Source organism: Dermacentor andersoni, chromosome 9 (assembly GCF_023375885.2).
Source record: "Dermacentor andersoni chromosome 9, qqDerAnde1_hic_scaffold, whole genome shotgun sequence".
NCBI lineage: Eukaryota > Metazoa > Arthropoda > Arachnida > Ixodida > Ixodidae > Dermacentor > Dermacentor andersoni.
Genome location: NC_092822.1, coordinates 116,703,802 through 116,731,296, shown reverse-complemented (window position 1 = coordinate 116,731,296; position 27,495 = coordinate 116,703,802). Strand labels below are relative to the sequence as shown.

General features: G+C 51.3%; 1 protein-coding gene across 7 annotated transcripts in view; it reads right to left on the bottom strand.

The window, feature by feature from the left end:
* The window catches only part of LOC129384461 (uncharacterized), a 209,746-nt gene that overhangs the window by 8,605 nt on the left and 173,646 nt on the right, over nucleotides 1-27,495 (bottom strand). For 6 of the 7 annotated variants that reach the window (XM_072284284.1, XM_072284285.1, XM_072284283.1 and 3 more), the window contains one exon: nucleotides 6,345-6,558. The exons of the other annotated variant lie outside the window; for it this stretch is intronic. In XM_072284284.1, coding sequence (XP_072140385.1) covers nucleotides 6,345-6,558 — 214 coding nt within the window. The remainder of the gene's footprint in view (nucleotides 1-6,344; nucleotides 6,559-27,495) is intronic. 7 annotated transcript variants of the gene reach the window in all.

The window sequence follows — 27,495 nt, the reverse complement described above, 5'->3', positions numbered from 1 at the left end:
CGTCGAGATCTGCTTCCACTTTCTTGGTGGCCGCGGAAGTGTCGTTCCGGATGCCTTCACACCATTCTTCGAGAGTGGCGGGTGCCCTGGCTCTCCCGGGTTTGTCACGAATCTTGCGAAAATGGTCCCAATCAATGAACGTGAATTCCCTGACCCTACTCCGAGACACCTTGAAGTTGGTCTCGAGAATGTAGTGGTCGCTGCCGAACTCCATGGCGGTGTTCTCCCAACCCACGTCCTCGACGTTCATCACGAAGGCGCGGTCGGGTGTCGAGTCTCGGGTGATGGAGTTGCCAATGCGCGTAGGAAAATTCTTGTCAGTGACCAGAGTGAGGTCCATCTCGTTGGCGTGTTGCCGCAGGTTTCGCCCCTTGGTAGTGTCGCAGACGTAACCCCAGATGCCATATGGTGCGTTGAAGTCGCCGACGACGACGAAGGGTCGAGGGCCGGCCAAGTCGGTCGTCTTCTTGAGAATGGTCTTGAACTGCTGGCGCGAGTCTCTGGGGTTGTTGTATACATTGAGGACGAACATGCTGTTTCTGCGCTGATTCCGCTGCGGAACGTCGAGCAGGATCTCAACCATGACATATTCGATTCTACCACTCGCTAGCTTGAGGTCGTGGGTGATATGAGTTAGCCGTTTATCGATCAAGGTGCAAATCCCTCGCCCCCCGGGCCGGCCCGACACGGCCCTGTATCCCTGGAGCGAGGCTGCGGAGCCTAATGTTTCCTGGAGAGCAATGACCTGAGGTTTTGCAGAGAAAGACCTGAAAAACTGCTGCAGAGGGGCTTTTTTGTTAGTATATCCTCTGCAGTTCCATTGCCAAATGCGAAAACTCTCTTTGAATCTATCCATTATGGCTGACCTGACGGACTACCACCTAACGGGGCAGTTAGGCCTGCGCAAAGAATGGGTCCTCCTGTCGCCGCGCTGGTGGGATAATGAAGTGTAGCTTCCTTTAGTATGGCGGGAACGGTTAGCGGTTGTACGACGGAGGCGGATGAAGCTCTTCGCGCCTCAATGGCATCGATGCGATCTGCGAGAGCTCGGAGGCCCCGTTGGGGTCCCCGAGCGCAACCTGAATCTGGCGAACGTTATCACTGAGGCAAGCGACGCTAGTGGTGACCTGTTTGAGGCCGTCTGCCAGGCCAATGAGACTTTGCTTAATCTCGCTGACTTCTGCAAACAACGCTGCCGATTCACATGTTTGTTTGAGTACTGCCCTGCGTTAGGAGGACGTCGCAGTACCGTCTACCGGAGCTGGGATTGGAGTCTCGGTGGCCGTGATTGACGCACCGTTACCCGACACATTCGAAACGAGTTTCCTGATCTCTGCCATTTCGCTAACTAGTGTCTTGATCGTGTTCTTGAGGTCGTCGTTTTCTTTGCGTAAGCGAATGACTTCTGCGTCTCTAGCTTGCTCTGTGGGCGGGTTGTTACGAGATGTCGGAGCCGCCTGGGTATTGGCGCCGGGCTTGGGTCGTACCAGATCGGCCCAAAGAAGGGTAGGCTGCTTTCCGCAACGTGTGGAGGCGGGCTGAGGCCCGTATGCTGGCTGGGTTATGGAACCCGGGAGGCCCGTCGAACCGGATCTGGACCTGGATCTGGATCACAGCAGAGATCTTGACCTCGACCTGGCCCTGGAGACGGAGCGGCTCCTGGTGCGACCGCTAGAGCGGCCACGAGACCTGGATCTCCCCCTGGACCGGGAGCGGCTGCGATCGTATTGGCGTTCAGGCGATGCCTGCCGGCCTTGATTCGCGCTCTCCATGGGCGGCAAATGTTCGGCGTTGAGGGCGCGGGAGCGTTGCCCCCGTTTGCGCCTGACGAGATATGGCGTCTGAAACCGTCGCTTGCACTCCTTGGCGGCGGTAAGGTGGTCGCCTCCGCACAGCTTGCATTTGGGATCGCACCTATGGTGAGCGTCGGGGTTTGCTTCTCCGCATCCTCTGCAGATGGCGTCGTTGGGCGAAGGGCAGACGTCAGAGCGGTGCCCGAGTCTCCCGCAGCTGTAACATACGTCCATTTGCTTGCGAAATAAAGTGCACCTGACGATAGTGCCGCCGTAGGAGACAAAATTTGGCACCCGGTACCCCTTGAACACGACCACCACGGTGCCGGTGTTCTTGATTCTTTTGGCGCCCAGCGTCGTGCGATCTCTCCGGTTGACGAGTTTTTTGTCGATCGCCGCGGGCCCGTCGGTAAGGGAGACGCCTCGGATGACGCATTTGAACGTGTAGTGGGGGGCGGCCTCATAAGCGCTCACCTCGAAACGTTGGCCGGCGACGGAGATGCCCTCGATGCCGACGTAGCGTGCAGCGTTGTCCCTGTTTGGTGTGCTGACCTTCATTATGTTTTGTTGAAAGTTGGGACAGATCGTGTCGATGTCCCGCGACGTCGAATCGAGCCGGGCAGCCTGCCATATGGCGTCGGCGACTACGGTAGGTCCACACTTGCTGATACACAGGCCTCCCCTGGGCCGCACGACGATCTTTGCCTCTTTCTTGGGCATCGGAGGCGTCCTGGCCCCTCGAATGATCTTGCTTTTTATGCCCGCGCGGTTGGCGCTACGCCGAGCGTTGAAACCGGTGTTATGCTGAACGTCGGCCGCACTGGCATTGGCCGCGTTTCTCTTGCTCATTGAAGAACGTCTGGCGGCAACGAGCTGCCAACCTGAGTCTTTAGTGAAGACCTCGGGGGATAAAAACTCCCCTTCCGCCTCAAACTCCATTACTAAGGCCGTGGAAAAGCCTACGACGAGAAGAGGTGGGCGAGCGATGCCTCGCCTCGCGAACCCTAACACGGTTAGGCACAGCACACGGTCACGGCATAGTCGAAAGAAAAACGGCAAGAAATGTCACAAAAGTCCACCCACCCACAAAAGTCGGGTGTCGGCGTGTTCCTCTTGACTTCACGGATCCGAAAATCTGGAAAGTTCAGGGGTAAACACTCGAAAAACATCCGGAAATGTTGGCAAAAAGCGGGAGCCGAGCGAACCACGTCAGATGTGGCTCAAACCCACTGCACGTGACCAAGTTGTCAAGTTGTCACATCGGAACGGCTGGTGGAAGAGGTCGTCACAGGATGACGTAGCGGCTGTGTTGGGAAGTCGCGTGATCTGCTGGGATACCCGGCGGCTTTTAGCATGCTTGAGACGGCGGCACTCCTTGATGCTGGTGACGTTTGTAAACACCAGTAAATTGAAGGCATCGTCTGCAATGCCTTTGAGGACGTGGTTAACCTTATCGTCCTCAGACATGTTCGGGTCAGCCTTGGCACAAAGGGCCAAGACGTCGAGAATGTACGACACGTAGGACTCGCTCGACGTCTGTACACGTGTGGCAAGGGCTTTCTTGACATTGACTTGTTGACCAAACGGATTGCCAAAAAGGTCGCGGAGCTTGTCTTTGAAGAGATCCCAGCTCGAGATCTCCTCTTCGTGAGTCTGGAACAACGCCAGTGGAGCTTCGTCGAGGTAGAAAAGAACGTTGGCAAGCATAATAGTCGGATCCCACCTGTGACTGGTGCTGACACGTTCGTATAAGCGGAGCCAGTCGTCAACATCAGGACTGCCGACTCCGTTGAAAACACCAGGATCCCGAGGTGGGGAAACGGCGACGTAGGTCGGGGCTGCAGGTGGAGACGCTTGCGTAGATGAAGTGCCGCCAGCAGGAGCCGAAGTTGCATTGTCGCCGTTCCGACCACTGCAAAGCTCCATGACGGGTACGGGGAACGTCCACCTCCACGAAATTGATGTTACGTGTGGCTGAAGCTGAATGCTATTTGCAATTTATTTACAAGGAAGCTAACGGAGGCCAAAATGGCGACGCTATGTCAAGCCGGCCCACACGTCGTCTTCTTTCTCCTCGATACAGCCACACTCTGGCGGCTGTTCCGTAGCAATATGTTATTTATTTAATGACGCATTTTGATTTCTCGTAGAACTAATAGCTGCCTCACCGGGTAATTTAAATCAAGGGTTAGAATTGTACCATCTGCCACAGGCACATCTTTTTTCAATGTGGACCAATAAAACACCTGATATATCTTTTCTTAGAGCTATTTTATAGCTAGATGGCCGATAATATGCCAACTGCCGCTGAAGCTGGTGTTGTTTTCGTTCGCTGTAGATACGCGTAACTACGTGACGAGTCTCGCCCTGTTTAGCCAACTTGCCGTTATGAATGGCATTGCGCACAGGTGCCGTGTCGTTAAAAGGAACCACCTGTTTCCTGCGCGAACTTGCTAGACTGGAGATTTACGAAAATATACAATAGTTAGGTATTACTGCAGTTGCCGACGTCATAATTAGCGCCCCATTCGATGTTGACAATTGTATTTTATAATTTTGTTTTAGTAACATATTGATTACGGAGTTTAGTCATGTTGTGAATGAAAGCGGAAGTCAGTCGGTGCTCAAAGCTTACAAATTCTGGCCTAGTTTTGAGAACTAAAGAAGGCACCGTTTCGACCGAAAGGCAAAGCGCCGCTTGCGGTAGCAAATTAGTAGACAGCTATACAAATTAAGGATTGTATTTTTATCGGCCATTTAAACTTGGAAACATTTGCTTACTAAATAAATTAACAAGCATGGTGCCAGCACGCACAACCAAACATGAACATGTCACACTTGATGAGCGCGGACACTCGCTGTCAAAGCGCTGGTGTGAGCAAGCGCGGTAGCAGCAGCGAACGAGGTGACTGTCGTGCCGTCTGTCGCTTCAACCCAAGACGGGCTTGAACACAGCGCGCACGAAGGTATGTGCCATGTGCAGATCCTTTTCAAGATACGGCGCACCCGACCGCGGGCGGCCGTGCAAAGTACGCACTTGTTGGCGGAGGCGAAGCTACCCCGTCCCTCCCGCGCTGCCTCCCAGCATTCCTCTATATACGGCGCGCGAGGTTGAGCCGCGATCGTCAGTTCCCCTTGCGCCCGATCGCGAAATGCGCAGTTGCTGCCGCGGAGCACAACGCCGCCTCCCTCTCCCTCCCTCCCATCTCTTCACGGCCATTCGCGCGACGGAACACGGCGCGTTTGCTCCCCGCTTTCCTCCTTCGCATGTGCCAGATTGAGCGGCGATACTTGGCTTCCCTTGCGTGCTTTCAATCACACCAACGGCATAAGACGCGCGGCGACGGCGTTATCGCCCTTGGACTTTATACGGAGCATCATGGCGGTGCCGGCAGCGATGGCGAAAAATGCGCGTGAAGTGTCCATAAATTGCTATCGCAATAAAATTTAAAATCTGCTAAGAAATATTTGCCTGCTTCAGGTAAGTTTTACACCGTTCCATTTTCTCAAAAACCGATAATGCACCTAATGGCACAACGCTGTATATCATTACAGATTTCGTGCATACCATCTCGAAAGCAGAGTACGACATAGCGTTTCGATATAAGGGTTAACCATGAAATGGTGGCTGCTTTAACATTGTAAACACAACATATTGTCTATGTCAACAATTACAAAGTTAGGCAATGAACATGTTGTAGCGAAATAACTACAATGGCACTTACTCTATAAATTTTTGTCAGCCGCGTTTATAGACTGATCGGTCAAAATTAGCCCTTCATCTCCAATTCTGCAATTTATTTTAGTCTCTGCTCTAGCACGTGGTATATTCCGAATATCATCGCTGGTTTACTACGCCATCATATGTTTGCAGGCGGCTCTTAAAAGCATCATACAATTTGCACCCTCATTGCATAAGCACTAGTCGAAATTGAGTAGGCAAGCGCGTTTGCGCGTTTGCTCTTTTAGCTTATTAAATGAATAAATTGCCCAATTTTCACCACACAGTGTGCAGTCTACCTTCTCTCGCATGCGTTGACAATCATTTTATTAGAAGAATCATGAAAACATGCTCAGTAAAGGACGTTAGCGCCACACTGAAAAACAGATCTGCTAGGCGCAGATTAAACATGTAAGTTCTTTAGGAGCAAGATTGGCGTTTCATTGATAGGCGTAGCCTGCGGCTGCCAAATCATTACAAGATCTGATAAAATGATCCTAATGCGAATTCGCCTCTGTAACCAACCCTTTACTGCGTGGGTCTTCCTTCGAGACAAATTTTTTTTTTTTATTCCTGAGAATCTACTTTGATCTTGAGGGCAGTAGCGCAATCGAGGCATGATGGCATTGATGTGAGCAAAATGTGCCAATGCAGTGCTCAGATTGCGCACTTTCCAAAATTCTGCCTCAGATGTGACGAAATAACGAATGTTTTCATGACAAATACTCAACACTCAATTAGCCCACAGTGAGTTTGCGTAAAATTTAACCCAAGAACGTTCTTGGTGTGTTTGCGGTTCCTGACACTCAGCTCTTGCGGTAATCACTTACAATTTCGATGTTCTTGATGTCGATGTTATTCACTAGGAGCCAGCCGAATGTTTTATCCGGCATCAAAAGTTCTTGCACGCACAATTGGCCAGCATTCGATAATGTTGTGAGGAACTCTCCAACTGAAAGAAAGAACTCCGCTTCCTTATTAGAGCCGCGGTAGTCGAATGTCTGCTTTATGACGATTGTCCCATTAGTCAGGCCTATCAGAATGCTGCAATGATAAAAAAACGTGCAGTGGTAGATGTGCAATATACTGCGACCAGCCCTTCCCTCCATATCTAAGTTGGTTCATGCAAGATGGGCAACCTGACGTTCATAACGCTTACGAAGGTAATGGTTAACACTAACGCATGAAACGTCAGCGAAAGAGTCAAAATGGTCCTAAACAAATTTCTGTAGAGAGCTGTGGTGGTCGTGTTTATGGAAGCTGCAATCATGATGGCTTAGCCAGCACTGGAATAACTGGTAATACTTAGAGTTGCCTGAAATTCGTCGTGATGGTTTCAAAAGGTTTGATGACTGGAAGTCTGCAACGAAGTGCTCCGTTTTAGATGCAACAATTTCAGATAATTTTGCATGTGCGTGGTCTTGTAGCCTTCCGACTTTAGGAATGTACGATTACATTGAAATTTTGTCCTATAGAGCAGGATAAAATTCTATAAATACAGCAGCAAGAATGGATTAAGGCACGACGATCACAGCAATTAGTGTGAGATACTCAGACTGATTCTATGTGTGAAGTTCCATCATTCGTATAGTACTTCAACAATGACAGTGCCAGGGTTCATCATCATCATCATCATCATCATTATCATCATCGTCGTCGTCGTCATCATCATCATCATCAGCCTGGTTACACCCCGTGCAGGGCAACGGCCTCTCTCACACTTCTCCAACTACCCCGGTCACGTACTAATTGTGGCCGTGTTGTCCCTGCAAACTTCTTAATCTCATCCGCCCACCTAACTTTCTGCCGCCCCCTGCTACGCTTCCCTTCCCTTGGAATCCAGTCCCTAACCCTTAATGACCGTCGGTTATCTTCCCTCCTCACTACATTCCCTGTTCATGCCCATTTCTTTTTCTTGATTTCAACTAAGATATCATTACTTCGCGTTTGTTCCCTCACCCAATCTGCTCTTTTCTTATCCCTTAACGTTACAACCATCGTTCTTCTTTCCATAGCTCGTTGCGTCATCCTCAATTTAATTAGAACCTTTTTCGTAAGCCTCCAGGTTTGTGCCCCGTATGTGAGTACTGGTAAGAAACAGCTGTTATACATTTTTCTCTTGAGGGATAATGGCAACCTGTTGTTCATGGTTTGAAAATGCCTGCCAAATGCACCCAGCCCATTCTTATTCTTCGCCATTATTCCAGTCTCATAATCCGGATCCGCGGTCACTACCTGCTCTAAGTAGATGTATTCCCTTACCACTTCCAGTGCCTCGCTACCTATGGTAAACTGCTGTTCTCTACTGAGACTGTTAAACATTAGTTTTCTGCAGATTAATTTTTAGACCTACCCTTCTGCTTTGCCTCTCCAGGTAAGTGAGCATGCATTGCAATTGTTCCCCTGAGTTACAAAGCAAGGCAATATTATCAGCGAATCGCAAGTTACTAAGGTATTCTCCTATAGTCTTTATAGTCCTTATAGCCCTTATATTCCTTATAGTCCTTTATAGTCTGTATAGGGTTCCTTATAGTCTTCTTTTTCTAGGAAATTGTATGCAAAGCGTGAGCAAGTTAGGATTTCCGGGATTCCAGACCGAGTTCGTTACCTCGCTCCCTTTACAGTGCTCTAGAGGGATCCGCCGTCTTGTCTAAGTCAGAGAAAATGTGTGCTCGAGGTATATGTCATCTACACACCTCCAGCCGAACGCCACACACAGGGCACACATTTGGGGAGAAGCCTTGTTTCAAAAACTGCGAATGGTCTAGATTGAACACTGCATCTACGGCTGTTGAGGCAATAAACAAGGAAGAGGATCCTTCTTCTGGCATCACTTGAAAAAATAGTCCTATAGATTTGCTCGATGCGGCATCATTTTACGAACCAACATATTTGGAAAACTCATGCTCGCCAACTTCCACAGTTTCCACTGAAGCACTGTAATGCGTCATCTGTTTACAGCAAGCAAGCACGTTCGAAACGTAGTTCACATCCCTATCAATATACTACCCAAATCTGCCTTTCGAAGAAGCCAATGGCCGCTAACGAAAAACGTGTAAATGCAGATTGCCCCCTTTTTTCAATAGGGTCCTTTTAAAACGACATCCTGGCAGTTTTCAAAGGACAGTAAGGTGAAACACTGAATCAGTATACATTGATAGAGCATTGCTGAAGAACCTTCATTGGTTAGACGGTATAAAAAAGGAAAGATGCAAATATGAATTTCGCGCCGGAACCACGAAGCCGATTTGTCAGTCTGACGTCACAGATTGCAAGGTTGCAATCCGTTACGTGAATGCAAGGATTCTCATTCCAGCCGAGGTGGTTCAGCAAAGCCAAGCAGACGACGTCAAAAATTCATAATGTTACGTGGAGCTCATGCGGGAATTTAATGGCGGCCTTCCCACCCGTGTTGTCCTCTTGCGACTTGATGATGATGAGGATATTTTATCGGCATCACCTTTCAAACAGGGCGGGCAAATCGTCATCTAACCTGCCTAACCTCTTCACCCTAGCCTGCTGTCACAACTTTTATGGCTTACGAAGCGCACTCTCGCGGTAAGATTGGAATTTTTGGTATTGTGGAAGGGTTCATTAGTAACACAGCTGAGATAATTTCTTTCTTTTTTGTCCCTTTAGGAACTTCCTGGTGACTTCATCTGAAAGCAGAGGAAGCAGTTGATGCATAGAATAGCGCACCTGCTTCCGTATCTGTCAACGATAACTATCAAACGAAAAAAGAATTGCACCAAACGCCTCCCGCTTTGTAATTTCTTCATATCTAGCCACAAGTGAAGGTTCAGAGAGGGGCGCTAAAAAAGCAAGAAAGTTTTGGCCCCACCCATCTCCAATGAATGTAGACAGCAATGGGGTCCTTGAGCGAGGATAGCCAGCAGAGCGCGTGGTGATCAGTGATGACACAGAAGGGGCGACCGTACAATTATGGACGAAACTTCGCAACAGCCGACAAAAGAGCGAGGCACTCGCGCTCTGTAAGTGAATAATTGCGCTCAGCGGGTGATAAAAGTGGGCTGGCATAGGCTATAACGCGATCATCTTCATGCTGGCGTTGTGCTAACACTGCTCCTATACCGTGACCACTGGCATCAGTTCGAACTTCCGTTGAGGCAGACGGGTCAAAGTAGGCCAGAATTAGAGGCGTGGTAAAGAGAGTAGTGAGCGGCGAAAACATGCGGCTGGGTCAGGTCCCCAAGAAGATGGGGCGCCTTTCTTCAAGAGGTCGGTAAGAGGACGTGCGATGGTCGCAAAATCCTTCACAAAGCGTCGGAAATAAGAGCACAGCCCTATGAAACTACGAACGTCCTCGGTAGACTTCGGAACAGGAAAGTTCGTAACGGCGCAAATTTTGTGCGGATCAGGTCGCACGCCTCTGGCGTCCACGAGGTGTCCGAGGACGGTGATTTGGCGGCGAGCGAAGTGACATCTTGACGAATTCAACTGGAGACCGGCGCGGCGGAGCACGTCAAGAATCGCTGAAAGACTGTCTAGATGCGTGTCAAATGTGGGCGAATAAACGATGACGTCGTCCAGATAGCACAAATAGGTGGACCACTTGAACCCCTGAAGCAAAGAGTCTATCATTCGTTCGAACGTGGCAGGCGCGTTACAGAGACCGAAAGGCATCACCGTGAACTGATAAAGGCCGTCAGGGGTAATAAATGCAGTCTTGTCTCGGTCCATGTCATCGACGGATATCTGCCAGTAGCCGGACCGTAAGTCGATAGAAGAAAAATAGGTGGCACCGTACAAGCAGTCTAGAGCGTCATGAATACATGGCAGAGAGTAGACGTCCTTTTTTGTGATTTTGTTCAGGTGGCGATATTCTACACAAAAACGCCACGTTCCATCCTTCTTTTTGACAAGTACGATGGGAGAAGCCCGGGGACTACAGGAAGGCTCGATAATGTCCTTTGCAAGCATCTTTTTGACTTCCTGCTGAATAACAGCTCGTTCGGACGCAGAAACACAATATGGACGTCGGTGAAAAGGGTTGGCATCGCCAGTGTTTATGCGATGGGTCACGACGGACGTTTGACCTAAGGGTCGATCGTCAAAGTAAAAAAATGTCGCGATAGTCGTCAAGAACGCGGCAAAGGGCTTCAGCTTGAACAGGTGTAACGTCAGAAAAAACCATCGTCTCATTTTCGACGTCAGTGCCGTGCGATGACGTCATGGTATGGGCTGAGCTGTGACGATCTTCCATTGTGAATGGCTCGATCTCATCATCCTGCAAAGCGCTAATTATAGCCAATGAAAGCCCCTGAGGCAGAACTTGCGCGGTTAGCGCGAAATTGACAAGGGGAAGGCAGGTGCGCTTGTCAGTAATTGTCAGCACAGTTTTTCGGCACGGTAACACCATGTGTAAGTATAACTGCCGGAATTGGTGCGACCACATAGCTACCGTCAGGTACAGCTGGTGAGGACAACAAGTCGACGTGCGTCACAGATTGAGGTGGTAAGCGAATAAAGTCCATGCAGCTCAAACAGCTAGGAGGGGGGCCCACAAGAAGAGGCAAGTCAAGGCGAAGTGAGCCGGCCGAACAGTCAATGAGGGCCGAATGACTGGCAAGGAAATCCAGACCAAGAATGAGTTCGTGAGGGCAATGCTCGATGACGGTGAAGAGAACGACGGTGTGTCTCTCAGCAATGGTGAGTCGGGCAGAGCACATGCCTACAATAGCGACAGTCCCTCCGTCGGCGACTTGTAGAAATCGGTTCGGGGCAGGCGTCAGGTACTTTCTTTAGCCTACGGCGAAGAGCAGCACTCCTAATGGACACATGCGCCCCGGTGTCAATCAACACGCACACAGGAACATTGTCGACGAGAATGCCCAAAAGATTCTTGTTCGTCGGTAAGGTGAAGCGAGGATTTTGAGTCAATGTCGTCTTTGCAGCTTCACCTCCAGAAGCTGCACTGTCTAGTTTTCCGGTCGGGGGTGCGGCGAGTAGGTCGGAGAAGGAACAGGACGTGACGGGAGCGAACGAGATTGACGACGGGAGGGAGAAGGTGAGCGGTAGTAGCGGGGTCGTGTCAAAGGTGTCGCAGGGTCAGATGATGGAGCGGGCATAGAAGGGGCGAAGGAAAAGGACTCGCTAGAGGGGCGAGGGTGGTAATCAGGAGAATAGCGTATCGGAGAAGTCCAGCGGCTGCGGCATTGGCGAGCGACATGTCCAATGCGTCGGCAGTTAAAGCAGATCGGCTTGTCGTCCCCGGTTCGCCATTCGGAGGGGTCGCGCTGCCGTAAGAGACGAAGAACGCGGTGGGGACGTGCGTGGAGAAATCGGTTCCGAGCGTATGGAACGAATGTATTGCAGGCCGACGTTGGACAACTCTAGACAGACGACGGCCTGGATCAAGGAGATTGTCAACGGAGATTGATCAGGTGACGTGAATGAGATGGCCGCCAGTTGTGCCGCTTCGACCTCACGACGAACGATGCGCGTCAAGTTGTCACATCATGACGTCTGCTGGAAGAGGTCGTCACAGGATGATGTAGCAGCTGTGTTGGGAAGTCGCCTAATGTGCTCGGACACCCGGCGGCTTTTAGCATGCTCGAGACGGCGACACTCCTTGAGGATCGCATCGATAGTGGTGACGTTCGTTAACACCAGTAAATTGAAGGCGTCGTCAGCAATGCCTTTGAGGACGTGATTAACCTTATCGTCCTCAGACATGGTCGGGTCAGCCATGGCACAAAGGGCCAACACGTCGAGAATGTACGACACGTAGGACTCGGTCGACGTCTGTAAACGTGTGGCAAGCGCTTTCTTGGCATACACTTGGCAACCGAACGGATTGCCAAAGAGGTCGCGTAGCTTCTCTTTGAAGAGATCCCAGCTCGAGCTCTCCTCTTCGTGAGTCTGGAACCATGCAAGTGGAGCTCCGTCGAGGTAGAAAAGAACGTTCGCAAGCATAATAGTTAGATCCCACCTGTGACTGGTGCTGACACGTTCGTATAAGCGGAGCCACTCGTCAACATCAGGACTGCCGACTCCGTTGAAAACACCAGGATCCCGAGGAGGGGAGACGGCGGCGTAGGTCGGGGCTGCAGGCGGAGACGGTTGCGTAGACGAAGTGCCGCAAGCCGGAGCCGAAGTTGCATTGTCACCGTTGCGACCGCTGCGAAGCTCCATGACGGGCACGGGGAACGTCCACCTTCACCAAATTAATGCTACGTTTAGCTGGAGCCCAATCCTATATACAATCTATTTATAGGGAAGCTAACGCAAGGCCGAAATGGCGACGCTATATCAAGCGGGCCCACGTCGTCTTCTTCTTCCTCAGTGCAGCCTCACTGTGGCGGCTGTTCCATAGCAATATTGTCGCGCGGTAGTGACGTTCAATAACACAGTAGCAATACTGTGAACGACAAAACAAACTTTTATTGGGCGAACCTATGCCCACAAAACAGGCTACACTTATAGCACAACCATAGCGGCGAACACGGTCGGCGATCGTCGAAAATCTGGTCAGCGGGTCAAGCGCGTCGGCTTTTATACAGCCCCCCCCCCCCCCACCCCCAGTCATCGATTGTTCCAGACTAATCGTTGGGACCCGCATGCCTTCTACAAAGTTCTACGCCATTCGCGTCAAGCGATGAAATCAGATAACACAAGGTTTGGCGACAACAGACAGCGTATAGAAGCATCGATAATTTTCCAGAAACTTCGGATACATGCAGGCGCGTCCCGCACTGTGCGATAACATTTGTTAGGCGGCAAAATGCGTCGCCCGATAAAGACAAGTACACGTGTCAATATTATGCAGCCAGGCGAATGCGTTCAACAAATCTTGATCTGGGTGCATATTCAAGTATCATGCATGCTCTCAATGCTGACGCGACTTTGGCGACCCCTGATCGTTCGACAGCAAGCCTTATGATGCTTTAAATGGCGACGAGACTGCATCTACACGTTCGATGAGCAGTATGGAGCTCTACAACTTCAACAGAAGACAACGACAAAACCATGCAAAACAATAAGCTTTACTAAACGAATCGGAAGGACGGCTTCAGTGGAACCAAGGCGCAGCCAGGCAGTCTTCCTTTCGCAATCCACTAGGCTTAACCAAGCTAAGCCTCTGCCAATTTTTTGTTAGGGCATTCAAGTCTAAAGGGACCGGGGGCGAAGCAAGAGTTGCACAGGAGGAGCTGTCACAAGTTAAAGCCGGAATGCGGTAGTCTCTGGCTGGTATTATTTGCGCCAGGGATATTCCGCGCGGCAGTACTTGTGTACAGAGTCCAAAGTTCCCAAGCGGAAGGCAGGACGTGTTGTACGAAATGGTAATGACGGTTTGAGGAAAAGCGACGTTATGCGAGAGCAGGACATCCGGATTCTGGGATACGATGTAGTCATCGTCTGGTATACGTGGAACGGGGGAGACACCTATATAGGTAACGGCACGGTGAGGGAGGAGAATATGCTCTGTGGAACATAGTGGTATCGAAGCACTATCGGGAGGGTCAATAGCAGCAGGTAGAGCGAGTTGCACAACACCAGCAGAACAGTCTATCAAAGCGGAATGTGTAGATAGAAAGTCAAGGCCCGGGATGGGGTTGTGACGTTAGGATGAATAGTTGGGCGTGTTGGTTAAGCATGATCTGAAGCGAAGGCGCTTAAAACGACGGAGGACAAAGAAGAAACACACACACACACAGGGCGCCTGCTTGGGTCAGAAGAGACACATACTGAAGAGCCCGATGCACTAGAAATATACGACGTTAGGATGGATAGTTGGGCGTGTTGGTTAAGCATGATCTGAAGTGAAGGCGCTTAAAACGACGGAGGACAAAGAAGAAACACACACACACACAGGGCGCCTTGCTTGGGTCAGAAGAGACACATAGTGAAGAGCCCGATGCACTAGAAATATACGACGTTAGGATCGATAGTTGGGCGTGTTGGTTAAGCATGATCAGAAGCGAAGGCGCTTAAAACGACAGAGGACAAAGAAGAAACACACACACACGCACACAGGTCCTCCGTCCTTTTAAGCGCCTTCGCTTCAGGGGCTGTGAGGGCCCGCACCCCCCCCCCCCCCCCCCCAGTGCTCTAGAACATAAAATAAAACAGAAGTATGATGTCCAGCGACTTTCACGCGAACCGGACACATGCCAATAACGGCTGGTGTTCCACCGTCGGTGACTTGGACCACACGCGACAGGGCAGGAGTGAGGACTTTCTTGAGACGATTCCGAAGCTGAGCATTCATCACAGATACGTGCGCGCCAGTGTCAATCAGAGCCGTAGCAGGTAGATGATCCACGTTCACTTTAATGAGGTTCGATGTGTGGGCAAGGTCAGAATAGGATTTTTGCGTCGGGTCGGTTTGCCAGCATCCCCTCCAGGTGCTGCACCCGTTAGTTTTCCGCAAGGGTGCACAGGAACGAGCTAGGGGAGGGCGATCGGCGAAATGGGCGCGATCGGGAGAAGCGAAGGCGTGGCGAAGAAGAGCGGCTAGAGCGGGTAGGACGAGAAGTGTCGCCAGAATTTGCTGGCTGCGTTTGCGGGGCGAACGGAGGAGCAGCATGAGGGCCGTGGGATGGGTGGTAGAACCAGGAGGTCGAATTCTACGAAGACCGGCAATGACGTGAAATATGGCTGATTCATCTTAAAACTTTTTGTGCGCAAACAAACAGGGACGAAGAATAGGGGCAACACAAGGACGAGCGCTTACAGCCACAAGTGAAGCATATAGGCCTTGAAAGAGCGTAGGTTAGGGCGTGTTGGTATTCCATAACTGAGGTTTTTTAGCGCACGAAAAGGGAAAGAAAGACAGTGGCGAAACGAGGACACAGCGCTAACTTCCAACAATGGTTTTATTCCACGAAGTGGTACACACATATATATATATAGGTTACACACGCAAGCGTACGCATGCGCATATGTACTGATTTCTAGTCAAATGAGACAGCAACGAGACGCGTAATGGAAAGTTAAGATGATATCAATGATGAAAGAACGACCATGCATAGCCATATAGGCCTGTCGTCTGGAGTACGCCATTCGGCCGGGTTGCGATACCGCGTTGGGGCATTCAGGCCGCGGGTGCGCATGAAAGTGCTGGACGGAGTGCAGTCAGGTCGATTAACTGAGCAGACGTTGGTCAAGCCAAAGTTGGTCAATTCTTGACGCCCGACGGACCGGATCAATGAGACGGTCGCCTGGCAATTGTCGGGACCATGGGTTGGGCTCGTGAGAGGAGATGCGGCTTCTATTTCCCGTCGGATGATAAGTAGGATATCATCAGAGCGATTGGGCGTGGGCGGACTGCGGAGACCTTCGCAGGTGGACGTAGCAGCCGTGTTGGGAAGGTGGGGAAATGGCTGGGCAATGTGGCGACTCTTGGCTTCTTCAAACCACCGGCATTCGGTAATAATGGCTGGCACAGTGGAATATTTCTTGAACACAAGGCGATGGAAGGCATCATCTGTTATGCCATCAATGACATGTGCTACCTTATCAGGTTCGGACATCTTCAGATCCACTTTGCGGCACAGAGCGAGCACGTCCTGTATGTAAGGGAGGTAGGATTCAATGCATGTCTGGAGACGCGAAGCGAGGTCTCTTGGGCGGCGCGCTAACGTCCAACAGGCTTGCCAAACAAATATTTGAGCTTCTGTTTACAAATGTCCCAGCTGGTAAGTTCCTCCTCGTGGGTCTGAAACCAGACGCGTGCCGTACCTACGAGGTAAAATATCCCATTAGCGAGCATGATGGTCTGGTCCCAGTGGTTGCAGGCGCTCCCCCGCTCTTATAGTTGAAGCCAGTGTTCAACATCAAGGTCGTCGGTGCCAGAAAAGGTTCCTGGGTCGCGAGGTTAAGCTAGAATGACGGTGGGCGTGGGTGCCGACGGGCCCGAAGAATCCTCGCCTTGAGCTGGCATTGTAGATGCAGCCAAGGAGCGCCCGCGCCGTAAATCCGTCTTGATAATGATCCCGCAACTTCCACCAAAAATGTTACGGGGTTAAAAACAGTCAGACGTATAGTTATACGATATTTACAATAATTGTAGCAGCTAACATGGTAGACAGCGCGCGTAGTCCAGAGGGGCGTCTTCTTCCGACCAGGGTTAAAACATCTTCGTCAGCGTGTCACAATATAAGGAAGGGTATTGAGGACGAAGTGTTTCAGATGTTATTATCGGAGATCCCTCACACTGCCGCGGAAGTGATAGAATTGTGTCAGAGTTACGACGAGCTGCGCAGGCAACGGCTTCACACCCGCCGTCCCACTCCGCCCGCCGACTCTCTGTCAAGCCTTGAGTCGACGACAACCATGCTGCTCTGTTCATGAGAATTCAGGAATTCGTTTGCGCTGAGGTCGCCCGCCAGCTAGCTTTTATATCTTCCGTCCCGGAACCACCAGCAGCTTTGCCTCCTACGACCCGCGACTCATTCAAGACCAAGTATCTCAAGCCGTTCCTCCAGCCGCTCCGCAGACAACAGTCACTGCACCTCTCACTTACGCTGAAGCAGTTTTCCGACCTCGTCCACAAATGCTCTTGCCGCGGTCTATGCATCGACCACCGACATTTTTGCCGCCATTTATGCCGCTTCACGACCGACAGCATTGTCCTCATATGCTGCTACCCGACCGACAGCATTATCCGACTCCTCAACCAAGACTCGGACTTTACCCCCACCAGTGGCGCACCTTCGACGACCGCCCAATATGTTTTGCTTGGGGTGGTGCTGGTCACGTGGCTTGCCTTTGTCGTCATTGCATGCTTCCTCTTCAGAACATCCGACGAGCGCCACCTTTCCCCGCTCCGTCTTCCTCTTCACCTTCCAGTCTTCCTACCTCATCCTTTTCCCCTGACCGCCCAACTGCGTCTACCCACAGCTCCCCATCTCCCCGTCGTCGCTCGCTTTCTCCGATGCGGCGCCGTCCCGTGTCCACCGAGCACGAAAACTGATGGCCGCAGTTCCCGAGGCACGACCTGCGTCCACGTCGCAATGCCCAAGTCCTCGTAGCTCTCCAGCCAACGTGATTGAACTGCCTGTCGAAGGAATCACCGTCCTTGCACTTGTAGATACAGAAGCCGCCGTATCCGTAATTTACGCGGAACTCTGCCGCACACTACGAAAGGTTTTGACGCCTCTCTCCGACTTCTGCCTTCGAACCGCGAATGCTCAAAATATTACCCCTCTCGCTGCCTGTACATCTGGCGTCTTGATTCAAGGACTACTGTATACCGTAGAATTCGTCATGCTGCCCTCGTGTTCCCATGACATTATATTAGGCTGGGACTTTCTTGCAAATAATAACATCGTTATCGACCGTTGTCACGCTGAACTCAAGCTTTCTGCATTTCCTGACCTTGAGCCTATCCAAACGGCCCTTCTAGTACAAAAATGTTTCTGTCCGAAGACAATGCCGTCCCTCGACGCTCTTCCCGGCTTGTGCCTGTGTCGTGCGCCGCTAATTCTGATGGCACTGTTTTCTTTATGCCTTGTGAGGTGAGCATTCGCCGCCGATGTTCTCAGCTGCCCCTTGCTCTCCTTACTCTTCGCAGTGGCATCACGAAAATGGTCGTGGACAATCCCACGGCCTGACCTTTACCTTTATTTCATACTGAATGCCTAGGCCTCGTTCAATTGGTCGACACCTTTTGCATCTCTGACGCTCCTGTCGTTTCTACTTCTGCGGACCTTGGCGCGCTTACTTGTGACCCTGCGGTTGATCAGTCACTCCTCCACGCTTTCCACTGCTCCATTGACGATGAACGTCATCTTCACAACGAAGCCAGCTTATCGCTCTCCTGCAGAAGTTCCGCGCTTCTTTCGACAGCCATGCTTCCAGTTTGGGTCGCGCATCGACCGTTTTTCACCATATAGATACTGGCAGTGAGGCACATTTAAGGCAACACCCTTACCGAGTATCCGCCTCTGAGCAACCTGTCATTGACCGCCAGGTTGCTTACATGCTCAAGCGTGGTGTTGTGCAACCTTCCAACAGTCCCTGGGCATCACCGGTCGTTCTCGTTAAGAAAAAAGATGGCTGTATTCAATTCTGCGTCGACTACCTATGTCTCAACAAGATAATGCGCAAGGACGTTTACCCGTTACCGCACATTGACGACGCCCTGGACTATTTGCAGGGAGCGAAGTTCTTTTCTTCTCTGGATTTACGTTCCGGATACTGGCAAGTCCCTTTGACGATCTGATCGACCTAAAGCAGCATTTATAACGCCTGACGAATTATACAAATTCATCGTATTGCCTTTTGGCCTGTGTAACGCTTCCGCTACTTTTGAGAGAATGGTGGATAATATTTTACGCGGCCTAAATGGAACACATGACTATGCTACCTGGATGACGTAGTTGTCTTTTCCGCTGATTTTCGAACACATCTCAGCTGTATCGAGCCCGTTCTGGAATGCCTTACCGACGCGGGGCTTCAACTCAACTTAAAAAATGTCGTTTCGCCGCCCGAAAGCTCACTATTCTTGGCCATGTTGTATCCCGAGACGGCGTCCTTCCGGATCCAGCCAAGCTCCGCGCTGTCACCGACTTTCCACAACCAAAGAAGTTAAAGGAGCTTCAAAGTTTTCTTGGTTTATGCTCCTATTTCCGACGTTCCATTCGAAATTTCGCTAGCGTAAGTGCACCCCTGACAGCCCTTCTAGGTGGCGACAAAGAACTTTCCGCGTGGTCGCCCGCCTGTGATGACGCCTTCACGAAATTACTCCACCTGCTAACCTCGCCACCTATGCTCCGCCACTTTGACCCTGCAGCCCCCAAAGAGGTCCACACCAATGCTAGCGGTGTCGGACTCGGCGCCGTACTCGCGCAACGAAAAGCGGGGTTCGATGAATATGTCATTGCCTACGCGAGCCGAACTCTAAAAAAGGCCGAGGTTAATTATGCTGTTACAGAGAAAGAGTGTTTAGCCATTATTTGGGCCCTTGGAACATTCCGCCCTTATTTGTAAGGTCACACTTTCGATGTCGTCACTGTCTATCACGCCCTTGATTGGCTGTCTACCCTTAAGGACACATCTGGCCGACTTGCTAGCGGGGCCCTTAAGCTACAGGCGTACGACATCCGCGTTCTCTACCGTTCCGGCCGCAAACACACGGACGCTGACGCCTATCCGCCCTTGAGCCCACACTTACATCTCATGCACTGTGCAAAATGTCGTCGGAGCAGCGCAAGGATCCCTGGATCAGTGCTCTCATCAGCATCTTTTCTGATCCATCCACCTCTTCACCATCTCGCGCTCTTCCCCACCAGGCTACCCACTTCTGCATTCGCGACGGCCTTCTTTATCGTCGTAATTACCTCTCTGACGGTCGCAAGTCGCTACTTGTGACACCCCGCCATCTCCGTGACCTTATCTGCGACGCTTTCCACGCAGACCCTCAGTGTGCGCATGCCCGCCTCTTCAAGACCTATGCTCGACTACGCATCCGATTTTATTGGTGCGGGATGTATAACAACGTCCGAAAGTTGATTCGCTCCTGTGCTCAGTGCCAACGCCGAAAATGACCTCTCAGACAAGTCTACCCGTCACAACCCCTCCCGTGCCCTAGTCGGCCCTTTGATCGTGTTGGTATAGACATATACGGACCGCTACCCTCCACTGGATCACTTAACCCGCTATGCTCAAACAGCCGCTCTACCGACTGCCACCGCCCGCGACGTTGATCGTTTTCTGTAACGACATTTCGTTCTTCACCACGGTGCCCCTCACGAACTTCTGAGCGATAGAGGCCGCGCCTTTCTTTCCGATGCTTTGAAGACACTACTCGACGAATGCCGAATCGTCCACCGCACCAGTACAGCGTACCATCCGCAAACTAACGGCATGACCGAGCGCTTCAACCGTACTCTTGGCGATATGCTCTCGATGTATGTCGCCTCTGATCATTCAATGAATACTGACACCAACTTCTCCCTTTCGTGACGTATGCGTACAATACTGCGGCCCAAGCAACAACTGGATTTTCCCCTTACTTTCTCCTATATGGACGAGAACCTTCTACTACGCTCGATACCATTCTTTCATATACACCTGACGCGTCCGACAGTACTCCGCTGTCTGAAGCTGATCGTCATGCCGAGGAATGCCGCCAGGTTAGCCGCTCTTTTTCAACCGAGGACCAGTGGCAGCAGCAATCCCGTCAAACTGCCGACCGTTCTGCACCAACTTTTTCTACTGGCTATCTCGTATGGCTTCGGGTACCCGCTACCACACCCGGCCTCTCCTCAAAACTTGTCGCAAAATACCTAGGACCCTACCGCGTCCTGGAGCAAACGTTCTCCGTCAATTTAGTCGTAGAGCCCCTCACGCCATAGACAGACCTAGGCCATCGCGGCCACGAACATGTCCACGGCTCTCGCATTACGCCGTACCACGGCACAATTGTACTCTCTTAGCCTTAAGCCGCCAGGATGACGCCTTTTTCTGCGGAGGGCGATTGTAACGAAGAAGAGTAGCCTGCCTGCGCCACAGCACCATTGCTACCGGTATGAGCTCGTGGTTGCTGTCCTTGCCCGAACGCTGGTGACTGCTATCCATTCGCCTGCACCCGTTGCTAATAAATCTCTTAGCAATATGTATATATTGTTACGTGGATGCTTGGAGTATAGTAAGACTGAATATACAATACATATAGAAGATGAGTCAGAGTAGTCAAGATGGCGGACCACCAACAAAAAGCAGCAGCCAGCGTCTCGCGATCTTCTTTTTCCTGGGTCTTCTTTCATCCTTCCGTAACAGGACCCTCAGGTGGCGAAGCGCCGTCTCGGTGCATGGGAGGCGAAGAATTCCGAGCGAAGTATGGCTTCAGCCGCGAAACGCGCACGACGTCAACACGTGTCGAACTTGATGATGGAGCAAACTGTAGCGGCGAAATCTCGTAATTTACGTCGTTAACTTGACGTAGGACTTCATAAGGCCCCGCGTCGCGAGAGAGAAGCTTCTGGGAGAGGCCAAACCCAGGATATGATGACCAAAGGAGCACCTAAGCACCTGGTGCGAACTTAACATTTCGATGACACCGGTGATAACGCTCTTCTAGTATATGCTGTGAGGCTAATAAACGAGATAGGGTGACCTTACGTGCCATGTGAGCGCAATCGATGACTTCACGAACGTACCAAGTTGCAACACGTGGCACAAAAATGAGTATGGTGTCAATCGGGGATGTGGGGTCGCGACCATACAAAAGATAACAGGGTGAATATCCTGCAGTGTCATGTCGAGACGAGTTCTACGCGAACGTCACGTAGGCCAGCGTGGTGTCCAAGACCCGGTGATCGTTGGAGACGTACATCGACAACATCTCCGTGATTGTTCGGTTGAGACGTTGTCAGCTTGTGGTCAGTTGCACAAGAGTGGAGGAGGTCGTCGACAACCGAGGCAAGAACGAGCGGCCTCGGTTTGTAAGTAACCGTCGAGGTGTACCGTGAAGGAGAATGACGTCGCGAAAGAGAAAATTGACGATGTCTGTTGCGCAACTTGTCGGCAACGCCTTTGTTAACGCGTAGCCTGTCGCGTAATCAGTAGCGACGGCGATCCACTTATTCCGTCTAGTCGTCATCGGAAAAGAACGGTTCATAGGGAATTTCATTGGATGGAGTCACCCGATAGGTTTCAAGGGAGGTTTCTTCCGGCGCTGACACAATTCGCAAGTTGCGACATAACGACGCACAGAGCTGTAGAGTCCCGGCCAGAAGAACCGGCGTCGTACGCGGTCGTATGTATGCAAAACTCCAAGGTGTCCCGCCGTCGGTGTATCGTTAAGTTGTTCGAGAACGACGAATCGCATATGACGAAGAAGGACAAGGAGCAACACAGGGCCGTCAGGGTTGATATTGCGGCGATAAAGGATGCCGTCGTGGAGCACGAATATGCGGCACGTGCCGTCGGGGCTGCCAGATTGCACTCTGGCGATGACGGACTGTATGCATGCGTCGCGTTGTTGTTCAGCGCGCATGTCGGTCATGTCAGTCAAAGCCATAACGCAGGTCACCGGATCATGCGCAGCAGGATCAGGAGGATCCACGGGGTTACGAGAGAAGCAGTCAGCGTCCTTTTTCTGACGTCCGGACTTATAGTTGATAATAAATGAAAATTCTTGGAGCCGCAAAGCCCAGCGACCAAGCCGTCCTGTCCGGTCCCGGAGGCAACACAGCTAGCAGAGTGCGTGGTGGTCTGTAACGACCGAAAACGTGTGGCGCTACAAATATGTCTGGAACTCGGCGGTAGTCCAAACTGAAGCCAAGCACTCCCGCTCGGTGACGGAGTAATTTCTCTCGGCAGGTGACACCAGGCGGCTGGCGTAAGCTATCGCGCGCTCGGTACCATTCTGTTGGCCGAGTACAGCGCCGATGCCATGGCCACTTGCACCAGTGTGGACTTCGGTTGCTGCAGACGAATCAAAGTGGGCAAGTATGGGAGGGGTGGTCAGAAATCCGATGACAGCGGCCAATGCGTGAGCCTGCTCCAGGCCTCATGAGAATGGCGTGTTCTTTAGAAGCACTCCGGCAGCTGCTGGGGTGAGGACCTCCTTCAAACATCTACGTCGGCCAGCAGTAATCACAGATACGTGGGCTCCAGTGTCGACGGATGCTTGAACAGGTACGCCCTCTATTTTAACGTCAATGACACTTCTCTTTTTTGGCACAGACAGAGGATTTGCTGCAGTAGTCGGCAATGGAGCATCACCTCCGAGGGTTCGATTTCTTAGTTTTCCGAACGGGTGCGGCCTAAATCCATACGGGACGAAAGGCGACGTGGCTGCGGTGAACGGAAAGATGGACGACGTGTTTGCGATGAACGAGACAGGTGTTCGCGCGGCGATGGTCAGCGACTGTACTACGTGTTCCTAGCAGAGTCGTTGGCGCTGTTAGACTCGGCGGTGGGCGAAACATTGTGGGCACCTTCCTTAAAACGGCTCAGGTTGGTCGGCGTGCGAAGTTTTGAGGGCCACGAGTTGCTACTTAAATTAAGGACGACGCAACGAGCTATGGAAAGAAGAATGATAGGTGTAACGTTAAGGGATAAGAAAAGAGCAGATTGGGTGAGGGAACAAACGCGAGTTAATAATATCTTAGTTGAAATCACGAAAAAGAAATGGGCATGGGCAGGACACGTAATGAGGAGGGAAGATAACCGATGGTCATTAAGAGTTACGGAATGGATTCCAAGGGAAGGAAAGCGTAGTAGAGGGCGGCAGAAAGTTAGGTGGGCGGATGAGATTAAGAAGTTTGCAGGGACAATATGGCCACAATTAGTACATGACCGGGGTAGTTAGAGAAGTATGGGAGAGGCCTTTGCCCTGCAGTGGGCATAACCAGGCTGATGATTATGATGATGATGAGTTGCGACAGTATCGGGCGACATGACCAATGCGGCAACCGGTGAAACCTATCGACCGGTCGTCCGCAGTTCTCCCCTCAGTCTGGTTGCAATAACGTAGAGAGAAGCGTCGGGGTGTAGCGAAAATCGTAGAAGGGCGTTCGTTGGCTCTTGGGTTGGCGACAGCACAGACAGAATGTAGGTCTAGGGGCCCAACCACATTTAAATAGATCCAATAAAGTTTTATCCATCCATCCATCCTCTGATGGCGAGGCATGCTGCTGTGCGGGCAAATTTTCACACGTCGACGTTGCGACAGTATTGGGAAGTCCAGCGAATGGTTGCTTGACGCGTCGGCTGTTGGCCTGCTCGAATTCTCGGCACTCTTTAATGATAGCATCAACTGTAGAGCAGCTTTTGCACATGAGCAGATTAAAGACATCGTCAGCAATGCCCTTGAACATGTGCCCGTCTTTCTCAGCTTCTGTTATGTCGTGATCAGCTTTACGACAAAGTGCCAGCACGTCCTGGATGTGCGAGACATAGGACTCCGCGGGGGATTGTGCACGGGAGGTCAGTTTCTGATATGGTTGGTTCGATATGTGTGGTTCGTATATCTTCGAATGCGCCTTTCAGTCTTCAAAAAACACTGGCCACACATTGCAAAACAATGTCCGCCTTGTCTATCTCATGCGACAACTTGGCAAAAGACACAAAGGTGGCGTCACATTGTGCAAGGTCATGAACATGCCGCCTTTTCCTTGGCATTCTACGTACCAGAAAACGTTCTCAAGCTTTCTCAAGCTGCTGAAATGGTTGTCATGAAAGCTATGGCTAATTCTGCTAGTGAAGTGCGTAATCTTGCCAAGCGTAACGAGTGTGGCAAGTAAGGGGACTGCACACGGCCGAAGCTCCGACATTCGTCACTGAATGGGTGTCGTTAATTTCTGTAGATACTGGCAAAGCCATTGACGTATAATGACTCTTCAGCATATGTATAGCTTGTCAATCTAGACATATTCCTAGTACTTCAAGCCGTGACTACCTTGAATGGTAAGCTGATCATACGAACTGTCAAGCCAACAATACTGGTACTGCTGCCGCCATGGAAGCAGTCGGCTTATATCGCATGTTTGATACGTCGGAAACAACAAGGGAACTCCAGTACGCGTAGTTTTATGGTTACAGGGGCCGTAAGTGCCATGCTGCAGAGAAAGATATTTATGGTAAAGTAAGCGTCAAGGAAGCTTGAATTTATAGTACATCTGCAGAAACGTGCTTACTGCCGCCTAACGAAACTAAATAAGACGCGGGTTTGGAGGTAAGGAAAAAGTGACAGGTGTCCTGATTGATGGGCTGCGAAATTACGACGAAATAGCCACATTCGTAAGTCTATGTCATTGTAGCTTCATGGACAACTGCACCAGACATTGTTTCTGCCCTCAGGGACCCGATAGTTTGTGCGGCTTCAACCGAGCGAATGCACATAGGAAGAATGAGTACAAGCACAAAATCTTCAATAAGGCAAAAGCCGTGTACAGCGACCTTTTGTTCCGATGAACTTTTAAAGAAGTGCCTGCGCGGCAAAACTCAAAATGCTAACGATTGTTTCAGAGGGATGGTTTGACAGAGCATTCCGAAACAAATTGCTACGGAACAGCGCCCACAGTTGGGCTGCACTGAGGAGGAAGAAGACGACGTGGGTCGCCTTCATATAGCATCGCCATTTTGGCCTTCCATTATCTTCTCTGTAAATAAATTGTATATAGCATTGGGCTTCAGCTTCAAGTAACATTCATTTCGAGGAGGCGGACGTTCCCCGTACCCGTCATGGAGATTCGCAGCGCTCGCAACGGTGACAGTGCAACTTCGGCTCCTGCGGGTGGCACCTCATCTACGCAACCGTCTCCGCATGCAGCCCCGACCTACGTCGCCGTTTCTCCCCCCCCCCCCCCCTCGGGATCCTGGTGTTCTCAACGGAGTCGACAGTCCTGATGTTGTCGACTGGCTCCGCTTATACGAACGTGTCAGCACCAGTCACATGTGGGATCCGACTATTATGCTTGCGAACGTTGTTTTGTACCTCGACGGAGCTCCACTTGCATGGTTCCAGACTCACAAAGAGGAGATCTCGAGCTGGGATCTCTTCAAAGAGAAGCTCCGCGACCTTTTTGGCTATCCGTTCGGTCGCCAAGTCAATGCCAAGAAAGCCCTTGCCACACGTGTACAGATGTCGACAGAGTCCTACGTGTCGTACATTCTCGACGTCTTGGCCCTTTGTGCCAAGGCTGACCCGACCATGTCTGAGGACGATAAGGTTAATCACGTCCTCAAAGGCATTGCTCACGACGCCTTCAATTTACTGGTGTTTACGAACGTCACCAGCATCGATACGATCCTCAAGGAGTGCCGCCGTCTCGAGCATGCTAAAAGCCGCCGGGTATCCCAGCACATAACGCGACTTCCCAACACAGCTGCTATGTCATCCTGTGACGACCTCTTTCACCAGCCGTCGTGATGTGACAACTTGACCCGCATCATTCGTCGTGAAGTCGAAGCGGCACAACCGGCTGCTACTTCATTCCCGTCACCTCATTATTCTCCGGTGACAATCTCCTTGATCCAGGCCGTCGTCCGTCAAGAGTTGTCCAACGTCGGCCTGCAATCCATTCGTCCCGTACGCTCGGAACCTCGTTCTGCATGCACGTCCCCACCGCACTCTTCTTACTCCTCCCATGGACAGCGCAACCCCTCCGAAGGGCGAACCGTAGACGACCAGCCGATTTGTTTTAATTGCCGACGCATTGGACATGTCGCTTGCCACTGCCGCAGCCACTGGACTTCTCCGACGCGCTATTCTCCTGATTATCACCCTCGCCCCTCTAGCGCATCCTTTTCCTTCGCCCCTTCTATGCCCGCTCCATCATCTGACCCTGCGACGCCTTTGACACAACCCCGCTACTCCCGCTCGCCTTCTCCCTCCCGTCATCAACCTCGCACCCCCGCCGCACCCCCGCCCGGAAAACTAGACACCGCACCGCCGCCCGGAAAACTAGACAGCGCAGCTTCTGGCGGTGAAGCTGCAATGAAGACATTGATACGAAATCCTCGCTTCACCTTACTCACGAACAAGAATCTTTTGGACATCCTGGTCGACAATATTCCTGTGTGCGCGTTGATTGACGCCGGGGCGCATGTGTCCATTATGAGTGCTGCTCTTCGCCGTCGCCTCAAGAAAGTTCTGACGCCCGCCCCAAACCGAGATTTACAATCTCCGACGGAGGGACTGTCGCTATTGTTGGCATGTGCTCTGCCCCACTCACCAGTGCTGAGAGACAAACCGTCGTTCTCTTCACCGTCATCAAGCATTGCCCTTGCGAACTCATTCTCGGTGTGGATTTCATTGCCAATCATTCTGCCCTCATTGATTGTTCGGGCGGCTCACTTCGCCTTGACTTGCCCCTTCTTGCGGACACTGTGGACCCGCCTCGAAGCCGTTTGAGCTGCATGGATTTTATTCGCCTACCGTTTGACTCTGCGGCACACGTTGACTTGTTGTCCTCACCAGCTGCACCTGACGGTAATTATGTGGTCGCACCAATTCCGTCAGTTATACTTACACATGGTGTTACCGTGCCGCACACTGTGCTG